The sequence below is a fragment of the Podarcis melisellensis genome (assembly GCF_964234715.1).
Source record: "Podarcis melisellensis genome assembly, chromosome: Z".
In the NCBI taxonomy this organism is placed as follows: Eukaryota; Metazoa; Chordata; class Lepidosauria; order Squamata; family Lacertidae; genus Podarcis; species Podarcis melisellensis.
Genome location: NC_138547.1, coordinates 46,498,081 through 46,517,822, shown reverse-complemented (window position 1 = coordinate 46,517,822; position 19,742 = coordinate 46,498,081). Strand labels below are relative to the sequence as shown.

General features: G+C 48.2%; 1 protein-coding gene across 7 annotated transcripts in view; it reads right to left on the bottom strand.

The window, feature by feature from the left end:
- DLG3 (discs large MAGUK scaffold protein 3) overlaps window positions 1-19,742 on the bottom strand; it is a 113,378-nt gene that overhangs the window by 77,982 nt on the left and 15,654 nt on the right. For 5 of the 7 annotated variants that reach the window (XM_081896917.1, XM_081896924.1, XM_081896920.1 and 2 more), the window contains one exon: window positions 18,212-18,349. In XM_081896917.1, coding sequence (XP_081753043.1) covers window positions 18,212-18,349 — 138 coding nt within the window. Of the gene's footprint in view, window positions 1-1,135; window positions 2,010-18,211; window positions 18,350-19,742 lie in introns of those variants that run through there. The other 2 variants (XM_081896919.1, XM_081896921.1) reach the window with 2 other exon arrangements.

The window sequence follows — 19,742 nt, the reverse complement described above, 5'->3', positions numbered from 1 at the left end:
TCTTTCTTTCTTTCTTTCTTTCTTTCTTTCTTTCTTTCTTTCTTTCTTTCTTTCTTTCTTTCTTTCTTTCTTTCTTTCTTTCTTTCTTTCTTTCTTTCTTTCTTCCTTCCTTCCTTCCTTCCTTCCTTCCTTCCTTCCTTCCTTCCTTCCTTCCTTCCTTCCTTCCTTCCTTCCTTCCTTCCTTCCTTCCTTCCTTCCTGGCAGCGTTCTTTGACCAGCACTGCTCGGTTGGACAGCAATATCAGCAGAAGAGCTGTTCTCATTCTCTCTCTATCCCCCCCACCCCACCCGCGCGCATCTTATCACTGCCATCTTGGGAGGGATGCTTGCACTTCCTGAAATCCATCTGACAGCCAAACGGGAGAGGGGGAGGCAGAAGCCGCCACCCCCGACACACACACACACACACCACATTCCCCCAGTGTGGTCCTCCAGGCACTTAGACCTATGGCAATGGGGTACATTGAGGGTACAAACGCCAGGAGAAAACATGGAGAAATGGGATTAGGCAAAGCAGGGTCTCCGTTGCCAAGGTGGATGCGTGGGTTTGGGATGAAGAATACAGCGGGGGCGGATGGGTCATCGGAGTGCATCTGCCTGGCCCACCTGCTCACCCGCCCTGGCACATTCTGACCCCCGCTCAGAGGCTGGCAGAAACCAGACGACCTCGAGGGGGAGGTGGTGATGACAGCCGGGAGAACGTGGCAGGCTCAGGAAAGGTGGTGGACAAACCCAGCCTCCATTTTATTGCCTCGCAAAGCATGCGGGCTCCATCCATTTTCTCAGCTGGCTGGGGTGTGCGCTGGGTGGGGGTGGCTGCCGGTGCAGGAGGCAAATAAGGGAGGGGGTGTCTTCCAGGTCCTTGGAGAAGGAGCTGGGAGATGGGAAAGAGGGCAAGAGCCTCAGCTGGGTTATATAAGAAGGAGATAGACATGGAGCACTGGGGCAAAGAGGTGCCCGCAGCTGATTGGGTGTGCGGGTGCCCTTCCGGCACTCTAGTAAGGGTAGCACAAACCCTGGCGCCGTGGGTAAGCCATGTGCCCAAATAAAAAGCCCCCTTCCGCCTGGCAGGGATGCCATTCTCCGGACTAGCGCCTTGCCCTGCCTTTTTCTCTTCTTCCGAAGAGTCACCCACCTGTTCATACCAGTCGCGGTTCGAGCAGGTACACTCAGGCCACCAGCCGGGGCTGCCTCCGTTCATCTTGGGGGTCCCACCTCCACCTCCTCCGCAGCTCTTGGCCGGGCCCTGCTTTGGGGGCGCAGGGGGCGCGTTGTCGCAGCGGGAGGTGGGGATGAGCTTGCCCTTGCCGCGGGCTGTGGGGGTGGCGCCCCCTGCCTGCGAGGGCAGGGTCTGCGAGCCGTAGCCCCCATACCCGCCCGCGTACTGCTGCTCCTGCTGCTGCCACTCGCCGTAGCTGGGGGGCTCCATGCGCCGGAGAGCCGCCATCCTCGTCACCTCGTAGCATTCCGGGCACCGGCAGCAGTGGTGGTGCTTGTGCATCTTGGCGTCGCCGTCCAGCCGAGCCTGCCTACGCGCAGCAGCCCAGAAACAATGGGGAGGATGGGGGGAGAGCCCCCCACCACCACCGCCACCACCGTCTCCCCTCCGCCTCCTCTTCCTCCTCGCGGCGCGGGGGGAGGGCAAGCAGCGAGCGCGCACACCCCGGTTAGTTCCGAAGGCGCAGCGTCGTCAGTGCATCATCGCGGCGGCATCGCCGCATCGCCCAGCCCTTCAGCCCCTGCCAAGCCGGAGGAATAAAAAGGAGAGGTTTTACTGAAGCGGCAACGGCAGCCTCCCCTTGCGTGTCGTCTGCCGCTGCTGCGTGGATCGGTCGCCCAGGCAAAGCAAGCCCCGTTCTTCCCCAGACGAGGTCAGGCGCCAAGGCAGGCGCTGCTGCGAGGCAGCGGCGGCTTCACCCGGGCCGTAGGATGGCGAGGATGCTGAGGACGGTGCTGATGCTGCGTTCGGTCCCTAGACGGGAAAGGAAGGAGGCGAGCGCATCCCTGGCTCGCCAGCCTCCCCGTTCTGCGCGCCGCAGCCAATGAGAGCACGGAACCGCGGCAGCGCCGAGAATGTTAATGGGGGGGGGGTCCTTAAAGGCACAGAGGCAGCCCGCCGAGGTTTCCCTTAGCTTGACATTTCTCGCTTCTCCAACCAACCCCCGCACGCGTTTTATCTTCACTACAGCCTTGTGAGGTAAGTCAGTCTGAGATAAGGCTACTGCCTCAAGGCCACCCAGCCAGCTCTGCCGTCACTGCTCCGGGGGAGGGAATCTGACTTCTCAGGTCTTCATAGGGAATTCTAACCCCCTGCACCAAGCATATTAGGACCTGGGTTCCAAGTGGGTTTATGGGACTGCAATGCAAGGTAGGGATCAGTCAAACCAGAAGCCCAGGGACAGCTTGCAGGGTGAACCTGGACCAGTCTGACCTGCCTTCCAGGGTTGTTGTGGGACAAAATGGAGGAAGGGAACTATTACTTTGCCTTGGGCACCTTGCAGGAAAGGTGGGATACATAGAATCACAGCGTTGGATGGGAACCTGAGGATCATTTCTAGTCCAGCCGCCTGCAATGCAGGAATATGCAGCTGTCCCGAACAAGGATCAAACCTGTGCTCTTGATGTTATCAGCACCATGCTCTAACATCTATCCAGTGGTCACATATAGAATATTTAATGGAACAAACAAATCTGTGCAGAGAACTAGTCCTGGGACTAAGAGAGGGCACTCCACCCTCCCCCACCCCCTTCAACAATCTAAAGCTCCCACATCCCTAGGCCTGCCCTGTTGCCTTCTGATCTCCTATGCCAGGACACAGTGTTCAGTCCTCCATTCCGGCTTGCAAGCCTTAACTACCCTTTTGCCCAGGGTTAGCAACACGGTTCCCTCCAGAGGTTGCATCTATGGGCTTAGCTGCCCCCCCCAAAAAAACTAGGCCTGCTAGTAGTCAAAAAAGTGGCATTTCTTCACTCAGCACAGACCTCCCTGCATATTCTCCCCCCACCTACCAGAAAAACACCACCCATTTTCAGCCCACCTGCTTGCATTTCTTCTCCAATCCTCTTCTCGCTTAGTAGGTGTGAGTGGGAAAGAAGCAAATCACCATTCCATAATGTCGGAAGCTGGCCCCACAAAAGCTGAGATCTGCGTGATTAACTTTTAAGACTGTAAGAAGAGCCAGCTGGATCCATGGGCGTAGCCAGGGGGGCAGCTGTCTCTCCTAAATTAAGTAAATAAATACTTAACTAACAGAACAATTGCATAGCAGATAACTTGGTTTTGCCCACCCAGCATATAAAGCTTGCCCCCCTACAATAAATCCTGGCTACACCCATGGCTGGATCAGACCAATGGCCCATCGAGTCCAACATCCTGTGCTCACAGAGGCCTATGCGAAGCACACAAGCAGGACCTGAGTGCAACAACATTCTCTGCAACAACTGGAATTCAGAAGCATTGCTGCCTCTGAGAGCGCAGGTAGAACCAATTTATCTCATCCTCTTATAAAAACCACCCAAATTGGTGGCCATCACTACCTCCTGTGGGAGAGAGTTCCATAGTTTAACTATGCACTGAGTGAAGAAGGACTTCCTTTTGTCTATCTTCAAACTTCCAACATTCTACTTCACTGGATAGCCCCAAGTTCTAATAATAATAATAAAAACAACAACAGATTCCTTATACCCTGTTCACCTGATTGGGTTGCCCCAGACACTCTGGGGAGCTTCCAACAGAATAAACACACACACACACACACACACACACTGTCAAACATTAAAAACTTCCCAATACAGGGCTGCCTTCAGATGTCTTCTAAAGGTTACACAGTTATTTATCACCTTGACATTTGACAGGGCCTGGTGAGGGAACCACCAGAAAACCCTCAAAGGTAGACCTCAGTGTCCGGGCTAAACGATGGGGATAGAGATGCTTTTCTCTATTCCACCTTCTCGATGCCATGCATAATTTTACACATTTCTATCATGTTGCCTCTCACTTGCCTTTTGTTTAAACTAAAAAGCCCCAAAACATCTAAGCTAAAGTTCTGCAAGCCCCTGATTTAAGGTGTGATTTATTGATGTTTCTACTTTGCAAACTGGGCGACACTGCATCTCACTAGGTTAGCTGTGCTTGGCCATAAACCTGTTTGGGTTTTGGATAGAATAGCTGTGCTCTTAAGCCATGAAGACTTTGAAAAGGCACCATTTTCGGACATTAGCTAGGACCAACTCCAAGGCTTTTATTCCAACTGCCTCTTCCATCCAGCTTAGGCATAGGCAAACTCGGACCTCCAGATGTTTTGGGACTACAACTCTCATCATCCCTAACAGGACCAGTGGTCAGGAATGATGGGAGTTGTAGTCCCAAAACATCTGGAGGGCCGAGTCTGCCTATGCCTGATCCAGCTCAACCTAGACCCACATTTAGAATATGGAAAGGGTGGAGGTGGGGTGGGGTGGGGTGAACTGGTGGTGTCAGATCAGGAATCTGGGGCACAAGCCCAGGGCCCCAGTCAGCAGAATCAGTTCCCTGCCTGGAGCTGCTGGGAACTAAACCTGGGACCTTTTGCATGCAAAACAGATGCTTTACCACAGAGCTAACTTCTTCCCTCTTCTGTAGCAGTTTCCTTTTGTGCATAAGCTACTGCTTCCATATCATGCTTCAAGGGAAAGAGCCACCAGCTTCCATACTGTTGGAGGAGGCGGGGTTTGCTTGACCTTCCCTGCTGGATTGTTGGGCAATACATCACATTCCTAAGGTGCTTGGAAACAGGGGCCAAATCACAAAGGGTGGAAAGAATGAAACCTGGAAAAAGAGGACAGAAAGGAGGTGAGTTGTCTCAGCTCACAATCTTACCCCCAAAGAAGGGTCTGTTACCAGAGATGTACCTAAGGGTAGCCTAGGTTGGCCCCCACCAAGGGTGCAGGCCTGCGGCAGATGTGCAAAATTCATACCTCTCCACTGTGGCTCATAGTGGCTAGGAGCCCCCCCATCCACCTGCATGCTCCTCAGGCCATTCTTCCACTGCTCTGGGTGGCCAGGCAAGATGCCCAAGCTCCTTTGGGTGCCTTGGCAGAGCTCCTTCCTTGTCAAGGGCACAAGGGAGGAGGAGGCTGATATAGCACCTCACCAAGGGTGCAAGGGAGCCTAAGTATGCCTCTGCCTGTTACCTTCCTGTGCTATATCCCAAAACTGACACACATGGCTGCAAGAGAGATGCTTTGAGTAGAAAGCGATACTGTAAAACTTTCTGGGTTTCAACTTAGAGGGGAAGCGAAATACTACTGCAAATCCTCAATGTTCATATAATGCAACAGACACCTCACAGGCTTAGCCAGCTAGAGGCTTCCGATGTGATGGGCTGAGGCTTTAAGGTGCCACCTGTCTTAAGAAGAGAAAGTAAGAAAAGCCCTTCTAGATCAGACTAAGGGGGTGGGCACCTAGTCTAACACCCTGTGCTCACAGTGGTCAACCATCTAGATGCCTGTGGGAAGCTAACAAGCTTCTGAGTGCAATCTGAGTGCAACAGCAACTCTCCCTCCTTGTGGTTCCCAGCTGCTGGTGCAGAGAGGCAGTCTGCCTCTAACAGTGGGTGTCTCTGGAGGATGTGCTAATCCACCACTCAGAATTTTAGGGGAAATTGGCCCTTCCCCCGGGCAGTCCCAGAGCAGCCCTACAGCCCCAGAACATTCCCCAGCAATCTGTTGTCTGTACTCTGGGATGATAAAACTGGTGTGGCAATGTCACACAGACCTTTGGGAAAGCAGCCAGGCCAACAGTGAAAGGGAGGGGAGCAGAGTAGCAATGGAGAGCTAGGCTGTTCCTTCAGCCACCCCCTGCTCTTTCTCCTTTAAATAAGGGACGTAATGCAGCAGATTTCTGAATGGCTGCTCCCTCCTCTTCCCTGCCCACTCACCCGCTAGCCAATCAGCAGGAGAACTGGAATTGCAGCAGCCAACAGTTCTTAAAGGCACCCAGGCCCTAGAAACCATTTTTAGGTTTTCTGTTGCTTGCAGAAGAAATATTCTGCCACTGTTACCTTGGAAAAGGAGGTTTGGCTAAATCTTTCCCCAGCTCTGCCATGTGTGCAGCCTAGCCTCTGATAAGTCTGTTATGAAGGGTACATTTCTCATCAGAAGCAATAGCTGTGCATTTGACAGCCGCCTCACAGTCCAGCCCAGGGACCAACACACATTCCTGAATGTGCCATGTGGATACATGGAGGAAGAAGCTGCATAAAACAGCAGTGGGGATTTTTATGATGTTGCTAATTATACAATTTTATGAGGATTACTTTAACGTTTCTGTTTATTATGTATCAGTGCCAGCCTCATACCCAGCGTTGCTTGGGAATTATAAAAAACGCCCCCCCCCAAAAAAAACCCCAGTACAGTTTTGCAATCAGTGCTTAAGATCAGTGCAACTTTTGGAGGTTTAGCTAGCCATTTTGATTCAAGCTGGCATCCAATTGCATCCAAACTAAGCCAAAAACCTCCGCCTTGATCTCAGGAGCCATCATGCAAAATTTGACTATTGCAAGTGTCCCAATGCACAGCAAGGAGGCAAACAAACAGTATTCCAAAATATACTGTAGTTTATTATGTTTCCGTAGCACTTTAAAAAAAACCCCACCACCCTGTGATCATTTTTGCTGAAGGATAGCACATATTTTTTAAAATAAATAATAAAATGAATTGCAACAGCATTATCACCTGATATCACAGGTGTGAATAAAACAACAAAGAGTACTGTGGCACACCTTAAAGATGACACAGATTTACTATTTCGTGATTGCAGTCCTGCAAAACTGTGTATGCTGGAAGCTGCCACAAGACCATTTGCTCTTTTTGGTGTGACAGGCTGAGTTACCCCTCCAGCAGACATGGATATGTATATCAAAGGGAGCAGCAGAGCACAATTCAAACTCTAAGCTCTGCTGCTGCAAGAAGACCCCAGAAAGCCAACCTATTGGTTTCCCATGGGATGGAAAGGAATTCAGAAATCTCCAGGAAGGGGGCCTAGGCTCACAAATAATGCCACTCTTTTGCCGGACACCAAGCATCATATAGATTAGGTATGGGGAAAATTCCAGCCCTCCAGATGTGGATAAGCTGCAACTCCCACCATCCCTGGCACCTGCTGGAGAGCTGAAAAGTTCCCCCACACCTGAGATAGATACTCAGGTGCAGGGTAGGGGAAGTGCTCCTCGCTCACTGAGTCTACCTCCTCACTGTAGAAAACCCAGGAGGCTCCTGTGAATGAATGGGGGAGCACCCTCAGCTAATGCCTACTATGCCACTTCTGAGTGTGCCACCCCTGGGGAGGTTACCACTGTTTCTCTCTCTACTTTGGAGTTAATTACGCTGGCGTTCCATTTCCTTTGTGGTGATCCACAAAAGGAAAACCCCTTTTAGCCTAGCCTGCGGTTGCTTTTGCGTTATTTCGAGAGTCCTGGTATAGGTATCAGTCGTGGGTTGTTGTTGTTTTGGGGAGTGGGGAGGAAATCCTCAGCCCGCAGAGGATGCGAAGGCTGTGATGGTGAGGAGGAGGGTGAGGCTAGATGAGGATGCCAGAGAGATGCAGGGAGGGGTACGCAGAGGGAGGTGAGGGCGTTGGGCCAAGCTGCTAATCTACACAAGTTTAATTTTAACTCAGCAGCTGCAAGCTCCCTGCTCATCCTGAGGAACGTGGTGGGGAATGTGGGTGGGGAGGAAGATGGAAGAAATGTGATTGAGGAAGAATTAAAGGACTCGGGTCACAAAACTGTCAATTTGGGCTTCTAAATTCTCCAGTCCGATTCGTTTCCCAACATTCCCACATCGGATTATGAAGAGGGTTCCACACCCCACTGAAACTCCACGGCTGAGTGGAGGTTTGCACCTAAGTCTCCTAGGTGCAGCACTTTAACCACTGACCTGCATTGCTCTCTCAGCTTTCTCAGACAAATTCGACAAGGTGTGATAGCCTGGATACAGAAGCTGTGAGGCACATGAAGCACCCCACACATAGGCAACTATCACATGCAGAAATGAAATAACCATATTTTGAGTTTGACCTGTTTTCGTACTGCTCACTATTTTTAAATTCCTTTGTAGCTACTCCTCTCAAACTGCATACAAAGTTGACACCAGCAGGGCTTGCCTGCTCCATCTTGGTGGTGTGGAAGAGCATCTCTGGTTGGTTTGCAGATGTTCACATGTGTTCAGCTTCCACCTGCAGTTTGCAGCTGGTAGTAAGAAGTGGACAACATCTGCACGGAAGCCCTGCACTACACGGGGGTTTCCTCCTAGCAATTAAGCCCCAAGGTGTATTTTTAGTTGTGGTGTCACTTTTCATACTTCTTAGCACCACAGCAAATTTAGTTCAGGGCAAAACCAATGTTGCAAGGCTACTTCAGATTCTCACAAAACAACCTGCTTTTGTAGGCTACACACATGTCTCTGGAGCTCTGCTCCCCATGGCTAGTAGCATTAGGATAAAACAGCAAGAGCTGCAGTTAATTTGTCACCCAATAACTGCCTGCCAAAATACAATGCAAATCTGTGTTAGCTGTGAATATAATCAGCTGCCTTATAGCCATTCAAGTCATTGATCCATCTAGTTCAGTACTGCCTGCCCTGACTGGCAGAAGCACTTCATGTTTATAGACAAGGGTTTTCTCCCAGCCACACCTGGAGCTGCCAGGGATTGAATCTGAGCCTTTCTGCATGCAATCTACCATTGAAGCACCCAACCATTATGTGCTGCTATTTCCAGAAAAGCAGTGTAAAGAGGACCTGCTCTTACTCTCTCATCTCCCCATTTCTTGGCATAAATGCACGTAAGGAGTGGTCGTTATCATCACCTACCACTGAGATGAGGCTCCTCAGGTGTAAGAGAGGCAGCAAGGGAGGCCTGGACCGGTTCATTGCTGACACTGACCAGGGCCCTCTGATAACATGGATGCAGCTGGGCCATTTTTTTACTCTGGATTCACTAGGTGATGCATTGCATGGGTTGATAATGTGGGGCATATGAGCCTTCCATGGCACCCATAGAGTGCTGTCCTCACTGCTCTTCAATCTTGTTGAAGTTAGGCTTGTAAGAAATATTCATATTATTGATATCATTAGTATTAGACTTGTTGGTCACTTGATCCCATAGATTTCCAGGCGACTTGCAACAGAATAGAATAGCAGCAGTGACTGCAATCAACACCACTGCATCCCATGCCAAATCTGATCAATGCCCTAAATGATCACTGGATCCTGGCGAGGTTCAATTTTTACTCATCCGAGAGTCGGGGGAATGGAGAGTAAGAAAAACCACAGATCTTTGTTTAGGCTACAGGGCTGTTTTCTGCAACTCGGATTGGAACGTCAAGGTCTCCTGGAACCTTATCGGAAGCAGGAAATATGTGCACAACTGTAAGATGTCGGATCAGCCCAATGACCCACCGCATCCAGCATTCCTCCTCTCAGAGGCCGCCCGGGTACTTCAAAGGAAAGCTGGCAAGCAGGAACCGAGCTCAAGAGCACTCTGCCCTTCTGCAGACCCAGGAGCTGGTATTAGAAAACATTCCTGCCTCCAACTATGGAGGCAGGGCATAACCATCATGGCCAGTAGCCATTGATAGCCCTCCCATCCTCCATGAATTTGCCTATTTCTCTTTTGAAGCCGTCCAGGTTAGCGGCCATCACTGTCTCTTGGGGAAACTAGTTCATAGCTTAACTTTGTACCGCATGAAGGAGGACTTTCTTTGATCCGTCCTGAATCTGCCAATATTCAACTTCACTGGATGTCTGTGAGTTCTAGTGTTATGAAAGAGGGAGGGAAACTCTTCTCTGTCTGTCTGTTTTCTCCATGCCATGCTTTGTTTTTATGAACTTCTATCATGTTGCCTCTTACTTGCCTTTTATCTACACTAAAAGGTCCCAAGTGCTACAGCCACAAAGGACCAAACAAGCTTGTACAAGAGAGACATAGACATGCTGCAGTGTCACCCATCTTGATCCATCATGGCTGCTCTGCTGAGCGCACAGAACATACCGTAACTGCTGGATGTGATATAGTAGAACCCAGCATGATGGCCCAGAATAACAGAGGCCTGCTGTAGCCAACAGAAGGCTTTCCCCAAACCTATCTACAGTGGTAAAGAGCTGGCTTTTGGTGTGTGTGTGGGGGGGTGGGATTTAGGAGGAGAGAGATAACAGCCCCTTCTATAGCTGCCACCCTCCCCCAAATCCCCCCGCCAAAAAACAACAACTTTGGCTTGAAAACCCCCAAAACACTCCCCCTCCCCATGTAATTGCTGGCATGGGGGGCAGCAGGGATGGTGCCCATGTCTTTCTCCAGCTTGCAATTTGGCCCAGCGGTCCCCAAAGCTTGATGATATATTGTGCGTTACTTGACATGCTTGAAAATGTAATAAGCCAGAAATGCTGTGGGGTTTTGGAGGTGGGGCTCATTCTCCTAAGCCACTATCTGAGACTTCTGCCCCATGCCACTGGCGTGGAACTGACTAGAAAGCTCAAAGAGGGGCAGTAGACAGCAAAAAAAAACCCCAGCAGGGGTTAGACAACCATGGGTTCAAGCCTCATTTTCATGGCGGGGTCAACAGATTTGGGGATAAATGTATTTTCTTTCCTCCTCTATGCACACAAGTCAGAGATGCGGAAGCCCTTTCCCAGCCTCACAAACATGCTCACTGCCATGTCTGTTGGACAGAACACCTCCTATCTTGTGCCCTTTGTGACCACCATTTGGATACTAGACCAACTCAGCTGAAGGCAGAGAGATAGCCAAACAGCCACTGGCACAGTGTGGGTTGGGTAGACAGATTCCCACTTGTCACTTTTTTCCCAGGATGATGAGGAACTCTTCGGGTTCAGTCAACCAACCAGTTACAAATAAGAGTTACCTTATCCAGCCCACATTTGACCAGCTTCTCCAAAAGAATATCATGGGGGACTTTGTCAAATGAAATCAAGATAACCTACATCCAAAGCATTCCCCTGATCCACCAAGCTTGTAACTCTATTAAAAAAAAAAGGAATGAGATTTGTCTGGCATGACTTGTTTTTGAGAAACCCAGGGTTTTTTATTATTATTATTATTATTTGTAGGACTGCAGGCACAGTCCTCTAGGTCTTACAATATTCTCACTTGAAGTAGAGAAGTTACTAAGAGTTCCAAACGGGAGCCTATTTCCCTGGAGGCATTTAAACATTGCTGTATCTTGATCCTATGTACACCTTAAGACAGCACTCTGGGTCCCCACTTCAAACGCCCTCACTAAATGCCCTTGCAAACACCACTGTTTACAAGTTCATATGATAATATCATAAATCACATAAATAATGCAGTCATATCATACGATCATAATATCACACAGTCATTTGCAGTATCATAATGTCATACGATCACACAATCACAACACCACAATTTCACACAATCACAGTATCACATACACAATCGTATCATAATAGCATCACTGAATATCATAACCTTCATCAACGCACCCTGCACACCCAGGCTGGTCAATGCAAAATGAATTTTAGGCAGAAGCAAAGGAAGTATCTCCCATTTTATGCTGGTCACCAGCAACATTTGTTGGAGTAGCTGGATATAGGAAGGGGTTAATTTCCTTCACTAATGGTCATATTACATGATATGACTGTGTGATGATTTTATGTATGATATCATTGTGTGATATCGTATTATGAGTGTGATTGTGTATTATGATTGTGTGATATTATGATTTTATATTAAGATTATGTGATAATATTATATGTGTGTGTGTAATATTATATATATATATATATATATATATATATATATATATATATATATATATATATTCAGCAGGAGCATGTGGACTTTGCTCCACTCTTAAATTATTCTGCGCACGGCGGAATGCTTTCGTAAATGCCTCCAGGGGGAGCTCTCACGTCTGGTCACTTCCAGACTGCGGTGATCTTGGGATTCAGTCACATCCAGGCAAATTTAGATGAAGCAATCAATGCTCATTCAATGGCCCTGTGCAACAAAACCTGTTTCCCCTTGGAAAGCTGGACCTTTTGCAGGAAGGAAAGTGATGAGGAAAATGCAGTAGAGGAAAATGCATTTGAATAGTTGCTTGATGCATTGTCATCAAACCTCTTCCCCACAAACAAATCAGAATGAATGCTCAGTAAATAGTTGGTAACATCTAACCTCCATGCAAGCTTTGTGCAAGCAAATCCGGACAAACACTCTATATACATGTCGCCTGGAGGAACCCAATATTAGCATATAGAAGTGGAAGCCGCAACAAAATGTTGCAGTAGAGAGTCTCCCACTCTGGTAATGCCATTCCATGACAACTCCCCTCCTGTCTCCCCTAACAGTCAGCATTCAGAGCCCTCTGAACATGCACCGCCTCCACTGAGATGTTTTGGGGGTTCTCTTGGTGGTTCCCCACCACTGAAGCTTTTTGGTAAATATAAAATAAAGAAATAAAGATATATATATAAACTTCATTTTATATATAAATGACGACAGCAATATTCAAATGCCTCTGCTTCAAGTGAGAATATTGCAAGACCTTGAGGACTGTGCCTGCAGTGTTACCCATAATAATAAGAAAAACCCTGTGGCTAATAGGAGTAATAATTCTAATTAATAGCACCGTGTGATCACGGGGACTTGATGAGCTTACCACAGCATGGTAATTCTCTGTGAGCTGAGGGCTTTCGTCTCCTTCCAAAGCCTTAAGAGAGAGCAGCCCCAGATTCCAAATCTACCCTTTCTCCTCTCCCCACCCCCTCCCCAAAAGAAAGAAATCCGGGCCAGGCACACAGATTGGGCCCAGCCGCAGTCTGTCTCCTGGCTTGATGCAGACAGCAGCTGGGTTGCTAGGCAGCAGCAGGAACATGTCAGGAGGGGAGAGAAGCCCACGTGAATCAGCAACGCTTTGGGGATCCACTTGTGGCCTAGTATAGCACCTCTGCCCCCGCCCCCAAGGACGCCTGGGCCAATTTACATGCCCCATCTCCCCCTGATCTGATCAGCCCTTTTCCTCTTCGCAGGTGAACACAGGAAGCTGGGTTTTATCCACCCATCTAGGCTGGCACTGCCTAAACCGGCGGGCGGGAAGGAAGGGTCTTCCTCGTCATTTGCTACCTGAAACTTTGCTTAACTGGAGATGGCAGAGATTGAACCAGAAGAGCCATTGCGCTCCTTCTGCCCCTGCCCTAAAGCCAAACTGACCTGGCAGAGAAACAGGGATTTCCAACCCAGTTGGAAACACAGACCGTCAGCCTTATGCTGACTTAAGGTCACTGGGCCCATCTAGCTCAGTAGGGTCTACACTGATTGGAAGTGGCTCCCCCAGGGTTTCAGACAGGGGTCTCTGCCTGCCCACCTTGGAGATGCCAGAGACTGAACCAGGGGCTTTCTGCATTCTAAGCAGGTAGTCTAACACTTGAGCCATGACCCTTCCCTTGGAGCTATGGCATTTCAAAATGATTCTTGCCTTGTGCACCCCAAAATTCTGGTCCCTGGATGAAAAACCTCACTTAGGGTGGGCTTCTCCCTCAGGATCCATCCTGCTCAACCCTACCTTCATGACAAGTGCAACCATAGAACTGCTAGCAGAGAAAGCATTACTTTGTGAAATGCATGGTTAATGAATTGAATTCCAGGAAAGGCAGTAAAAGCGTTGGAGTTTTCTTCTTCAAGGATTAAGTAAATACGTGCGGGGAGGAGTGATCTACCGCTGACCATTAGCCACAGCAGATAAATGCACAAAATAGCCTTTAAGACTTCAACAATGGCTTTGCACGGTCACTAACTAGTGAATTTGACCTTCTGGAGAAAACCTTTTTCATGCTTGAAGTGCACTGGGATGATTTGGTGCATTGGCACATGAAACAAAAAAAGACAGCCTCTTCTGCTGTGTTGTGAGTTACAGAATGCTTGGGATTCCTAGCTGTGGGGCAATAGCATGGGAAAAGCTGTTCAGCCCACTATCCGCTGTGGGTTTAGGGAGAACATGGGTGCACAAGGCACATAAGCTCTGAAAACTCATTCCTTGGAGGGAGGTCAGTGGGGATCCTCAGGCCAACAAGATGCCAGTGGGAAAGTTAGAAGCAGGACTTAAGCAAAAGAGTACTCTCCCGGCAAGTGGTATTCTGCCACTTACTGAGGAGGCAGAGCATAGCCATCATGGCTAATAGCCATTGATAAGTCAAATCTCCACCAAACATATTTAACGTACATGGCTCCCCCCCAAAAAAAATCCTAGGAACTGTAGTTTGCCTCTTACAGAGCTACAATTCCCAGTGCCCTTGACAAACTACAGTGCTTTAAATGACTTGGTGTAGATGGGACTTGAGTTTGATGGTTCTTGGACCAACCTTCAAGTCTGCTTTGGTTGCCACTTGGAGCTATCCATGGTGCTACCCACCTCCTTTGTTTGCCTTGGGGCTTTGCCTGACTTTGCTTACCTGGACTCACACTCTTGCTTTTGATCTTGCCTAGCTGCACTCCGACCTATGCTTGTGCTGACTCTGCTCCTTAAAACTGGAGCATGTGCTAGTGATATGTGACCTGGTGTTCTTGGTGTTCCTGGTGTTCTGTGACTAGGCCCCACTTGACTAGACCAGTGTTCCCCAGCTGGGACAAAACATGGGCTGATCTAGATGGCTCCTCAGTTATTATGCACTGCTTAGACACAGAGGAATGATGGGAGAAACCAGCTGGGGAAGCCCCAAGGAAAGAAGGCTCAGAGCCCAGGGATTGGTGGTGGGATGAAGATAAGTGGTCAGAGAGGGAAGACTGGGAAGAGGAGGTGCCAGAAGCAGAAGAGGTAGCAGGTCTTAGTGCCCTGGGAAAGTCTTTGGCAGAGAGAAGTCCAGAATCAGAGGCAGAAGCTGAAGCAGGAGAGTGGGCTGAGGGAAGCCAAGAGGCAGGGATGAGGCAGGCTGGTGAAGAGGCATGGGTGTCTCCCTCTCCTGCTGCGACAAGCTCCCCCTCCCCACTTGTCTCCCAGAACCAGGAGATGCATGAAAAGGAAAGAGGAGAGGTTGGCTGCATGCAGGCGCTGTTTCCAATTTCTTGGGGAAAACCCTGGAAAGGAGGAGACATAGCCGGCTGTAGGGGGGCGGGGACCTTTAGTCCCGGCAACTGCTTCATGGGGACAAGCCCTTAATTGCTGTACTCATTAGGGCTGAAACTCCTGTGCAGATCCTGCTTTGCTAATGAATAGTTAAATCTGGTTTGCTCAGTGTGAGTTACTGCTGGCTTGCTCTTGTCATCCATCTAAACTGGCATGTTGTTGTTCCTCTAAGAAAGGAGCAGGGAACTTCTTTTTTTTAGCTCAGGGGCCACATTCCCTTCTGACAGGCCTACCTCCCAGTGGTGGGCAGAGCCAGATGCAAAGGTGGGTGCAGTAACACATATAAAATTTACCTTTGCACAGTAGGCTAATTTCTTCACACAGCCCGGACTATCCTCCATTGAGGCAAGCAAGAGGCATTATCAGAATTCAACGATGTATTCCTGTCAGGCAAATATTCTCAAAGCAAGGCCATTGAGAGGCATGGCTGAGGAGGAGGGTGTGGCTGAGGGGGTGTTTGTGGCAGGAAAGGGCATGTGGCCTGGGGAGAGTCCCAAGGGCCACCTAGAGAGGCCTGGAGAGTCACATTCCCCCCAAGGTTCACTACCCCTGTTGTAAGCAAACACCAGAAACTTTGCAGAGGTCTGTGATATGGTACCACCTGCTCAGTTACAACAGCTCTGTTACCACAGTCACTTTTTCGTGACATGGAGACACTGCACATGATGCCACTGGTCCAACACACATAGGTGCACTTTATTCCATGGTGTTCCAGTGGGAGGTCAAGGTATGCTCTTCTTAAGGTGGGTCCTTTGCACTGTCACAGCAAAGGCCTGTTTCCAGACACTAACAATCCAACAGTGAGAGTAACCCCTAGCTCCAGCCATTGACCCAAGAAACAAAGGAACCTCAAATCTCTCTCCACTAGGCACCCCCAGCTCCAGAATGCACACTGTATGTTACAGAGGCACTATTATATCAGCACACTTCCACCTTCTAACAGCCCGCAAAGCTCTGCCATGAGAGAAGCAGGAAATGGTTATCCCAAAATCTGGTTTGGGAGGAGGAAGCTTGGGCGCAATTTTCTCTGTGGGAAAATGTAGATTTCACACACGAACACACACACACACACACACACACACACACCACTATGCCCCAGAAATAATGGCTGCCTGGAAAACTCAGAGAAGCCACAGTAGTAGCCGTCAAGGCCATCTCTTGCGCAAGCCATGGATATGACAGCCCACATCCCCTGCCTCCCTGGTTCTCTCCCATTTGTGTTGCAAAAAAAGGATGTTCCATGGATTTTTCTGCTAGGAAACTGAATCACCACAAAGATACCAGTGCAAAACATTGGTTCTCCTCTCAGGGGTTCATTGGTCCAACACAGAGAGATCTAAAAGTGAGGACACAAGCCTTAGGATGCTTGCTGGTGCTTCCATGATACATCTGGCACAAGGAGTCTGTATTGCCCTACATGATACCCCCACAAGATGAAGCGCTTCCATCTTACACTTCCCTCCAAGGCACAGAAAACTGCCTTACATCAGGTCAGGCTATTTGTCTATCTAGACTAGGGATGTCAGAGAATTCTGTCAGATCTGGAAATAGGAAAGGGAAATGCACCAATCTGCACATTTGTCCAAGGTCAGGAACAGAAATCATGCAAGTGAACACAAGTTGTAAGAGATAAATATCATCTATCAGATGAAGCCCAATGGCAATATCTGCCACTATAACATCCTCTAACAGCCGTGGTTGGACTAGCAGCTTTCTCAGCTTCTGAAACACTGGAGATATTGGAACAATTGGATAAATCTTTTGAAACTAAAAAAAACCACTGATCACTTTCTACAGATATTTATTATCAATAAATTTTATATACAGATTTTATAAAATGATTGGAATAAAGAATTGGATTGTCCAATACGGCCTAATCAGTGGGAAAACGTTTTAGCTTCTGTAGCAATGGTATCAATGGATCTTAAATTCTGACTTACACAACAGAAAATGATATTTAGCATTTATTGGCTCCATTATGTTTGTATAAAAAAGGCTTGTCTAAGACTTGTAGCTGTTTGGTGCAGTTGTAATAAGGATAATGCCTCTTTGAAACACATGTTTTTACAGTGCTCCATACTCACTAAGTTTGGGGAGAAAATTGAGCACTATGTAAATATGACTGTGGGGGCAATTTTGAAATTTTCGGAGGAAAATATTCTTTTCAATTATATACCTATTGTATAGAAGCTGACAATTGGACAACAGAAATGGATTCTACACACCCTAACAGTGGCCAAGACTGGAATTGATGAACTGGAAGAATAAAGATATGATCCCAATGGATTGATAACATGAGAACATATGAACGGGTTGCTTACAGACGAAGTCTTTGTTTGGACAAATATACTGAAATCAGGAACAAGTTTATACAGGATATAGTAGGTTATTAATTATCATATATGTATTAGGACAATCATATTATCTATTTATCTACATAATAATGTATGGAAATGTAACTGAGTATATTTAGTGTATTATACTCTTTCTTTCTTAATGTATTTTTTGCACTTCCCCCCTTTCTTTTTTCTTCTTCTTCTTTCATTACTTCGTTTTCTATAACTGATTTTTTAAAAAATAATAATAACAACAATTTTTTTTAAACCCTCAGTGAGTTAGGGACTTCATCTGCGTGCAAAAAACAGGGTCTGGTGGATGAGACTGATAATGGGTACAATGGTCAAGAAGGCGGTTTCTGCAGGAGCTGCAGAGGGATACTTTATGCACTGCATAAAGGAGGACTTTCGTTTATCTGCCTGTATCTTCCAACATTCAGCTTCACTGGATAGTCACAAGTTCTAGTGTTATGAGAGCGGGGGACAAACTTTTCTCTATTCCTTCTCTCCCTGCCATGCAGAACTCTATCATGCCCGTCCTGGGAATGGTAGCTCTGTGTAAGGGGACGTGGTCTCCTAACAACTTACAGCACCCTTAGCAGACTACAGCAACCAGAATTCATTGGGGGAAGCCATGACTGATTTAAAGTGATTTGATACAGCATTAAATATATGGACGAAATGGGGCCCAAGACCTTCGGCCCTGCCCTGCCCCAGCATGATAAGGAACCTCACCTTGGGCAAGGTGCTGCAGACACCCACCACCAGGCTGCAGACTTGAGCCAGCAACTCGGTCCTGCTCTCTTTCACTTTCACCAGCCGCAGTACCTGCCCTGAGTCCTGGCCCCAGGCTTCTCGTCCTTGCAGCTTCCCCTGAAATGTAAAACAGGAAAAGAGAGAGACACAATGATGGCACAGGCAGCAGCCCAGAAACCATGGTGAGGGAAGCAGCTTCCGCTGCATTAAAAAGAAACATGTTATCGTGACGCACCAGTGACTTCGCGCTGGCTGCCCTCAAGTTACACCAGCAGCTGTCACAGATTTGGGGGGAAGCCAGGCTCTTCAAGGACACAAGCCAGGGGAATGGCTGCGGGGCTGAGCTGTGGGCTCCTCACGGGCAAGCAGTCTTCACTCATGCTGTTAAATGCAACAGGAGACCCCTACGCCAACTGCATTGATGAAGCTGTAATAGGCATAACCAGTTTCATATTCCTCCCATACCTGTATAAGGCCACTGGGAGAGCCAGTGGCCCAGCTAGTGCATCATCCTGTTCTCACAGTGGCCAACCAGATGCCCAATGGGAAACCCACAAGCAGGATCCGAGCACAAGAGCCCTCTCCCCTCCTGTGGTTTCAGTGACCGGCATTAACAATACAATATTTATTACGGCCATAGGCCCATACAGGTAAAAACAACACATAATTAACAGCTTGTGCACATGGGGAAGAAAAAAAACAGTCGCTAAAACACCACAGTAACAATAAAATACTATAAAATGGAATGGCATACTACGCCTTAGTTAGTTTGTAGTGCTCCTTGGCGTCGCTTTTGGGTAAGGACAGCGACCAGGAACCTAGCCACTTTCAGGGTCGTATGGGTATCCTTATCCTGCAAAATTTGAGCAAGGTGGAATTTTGGTGGGGTACCCTCTAGTTTCTGTATGATTGATCCCAACAGATTTACCCGTGGCACATTGAACAGGGGGCAAGTGAACATGATGTGCTGGAGCGACTCCGGCGTCTCCTTATCACATTCACACGTGGCGGGGGCTTGGCCCTTTGAGAATCTATGTCTCAGGACGTTGGAGGGAAAAACGTTGAACCTCGCTTTGGTGAAGGCCAGTCTATGGGCAACAGTCGAGAGGGAGGAGAGGTATGATGGAACGCAGTAAGTTAAAGTGATACCAATGTTCTGGGGCGAACAAACACCTCCCCCCAGCATATAATTTCGCTGTAGATCGATGTCATCCAGTCTTTGGCGGATCAGTCTTTGAGCAGTAATTTGGTCTAGTTTTAGGGAATCTGAAGGAGAGATTCCATAGCTCAGGAGTTTGGCATGAATTCTACTAGTCCAAAGGCTAGCGAATTCATCTCGCCATAAGCACTGGACAAGGTAGTGGTTTGGTAATCTATGCCACAATGATAACCAATAATTGAAGACTTGCTTCCACAGGCAAGTTTCTAAGGATGCGATCTTCAGTTCTAGTCGCATGGCTGCGTTGCTTACGCACAGGGGGAGCATTAGGAGCCGCCGCAGGAATTGATT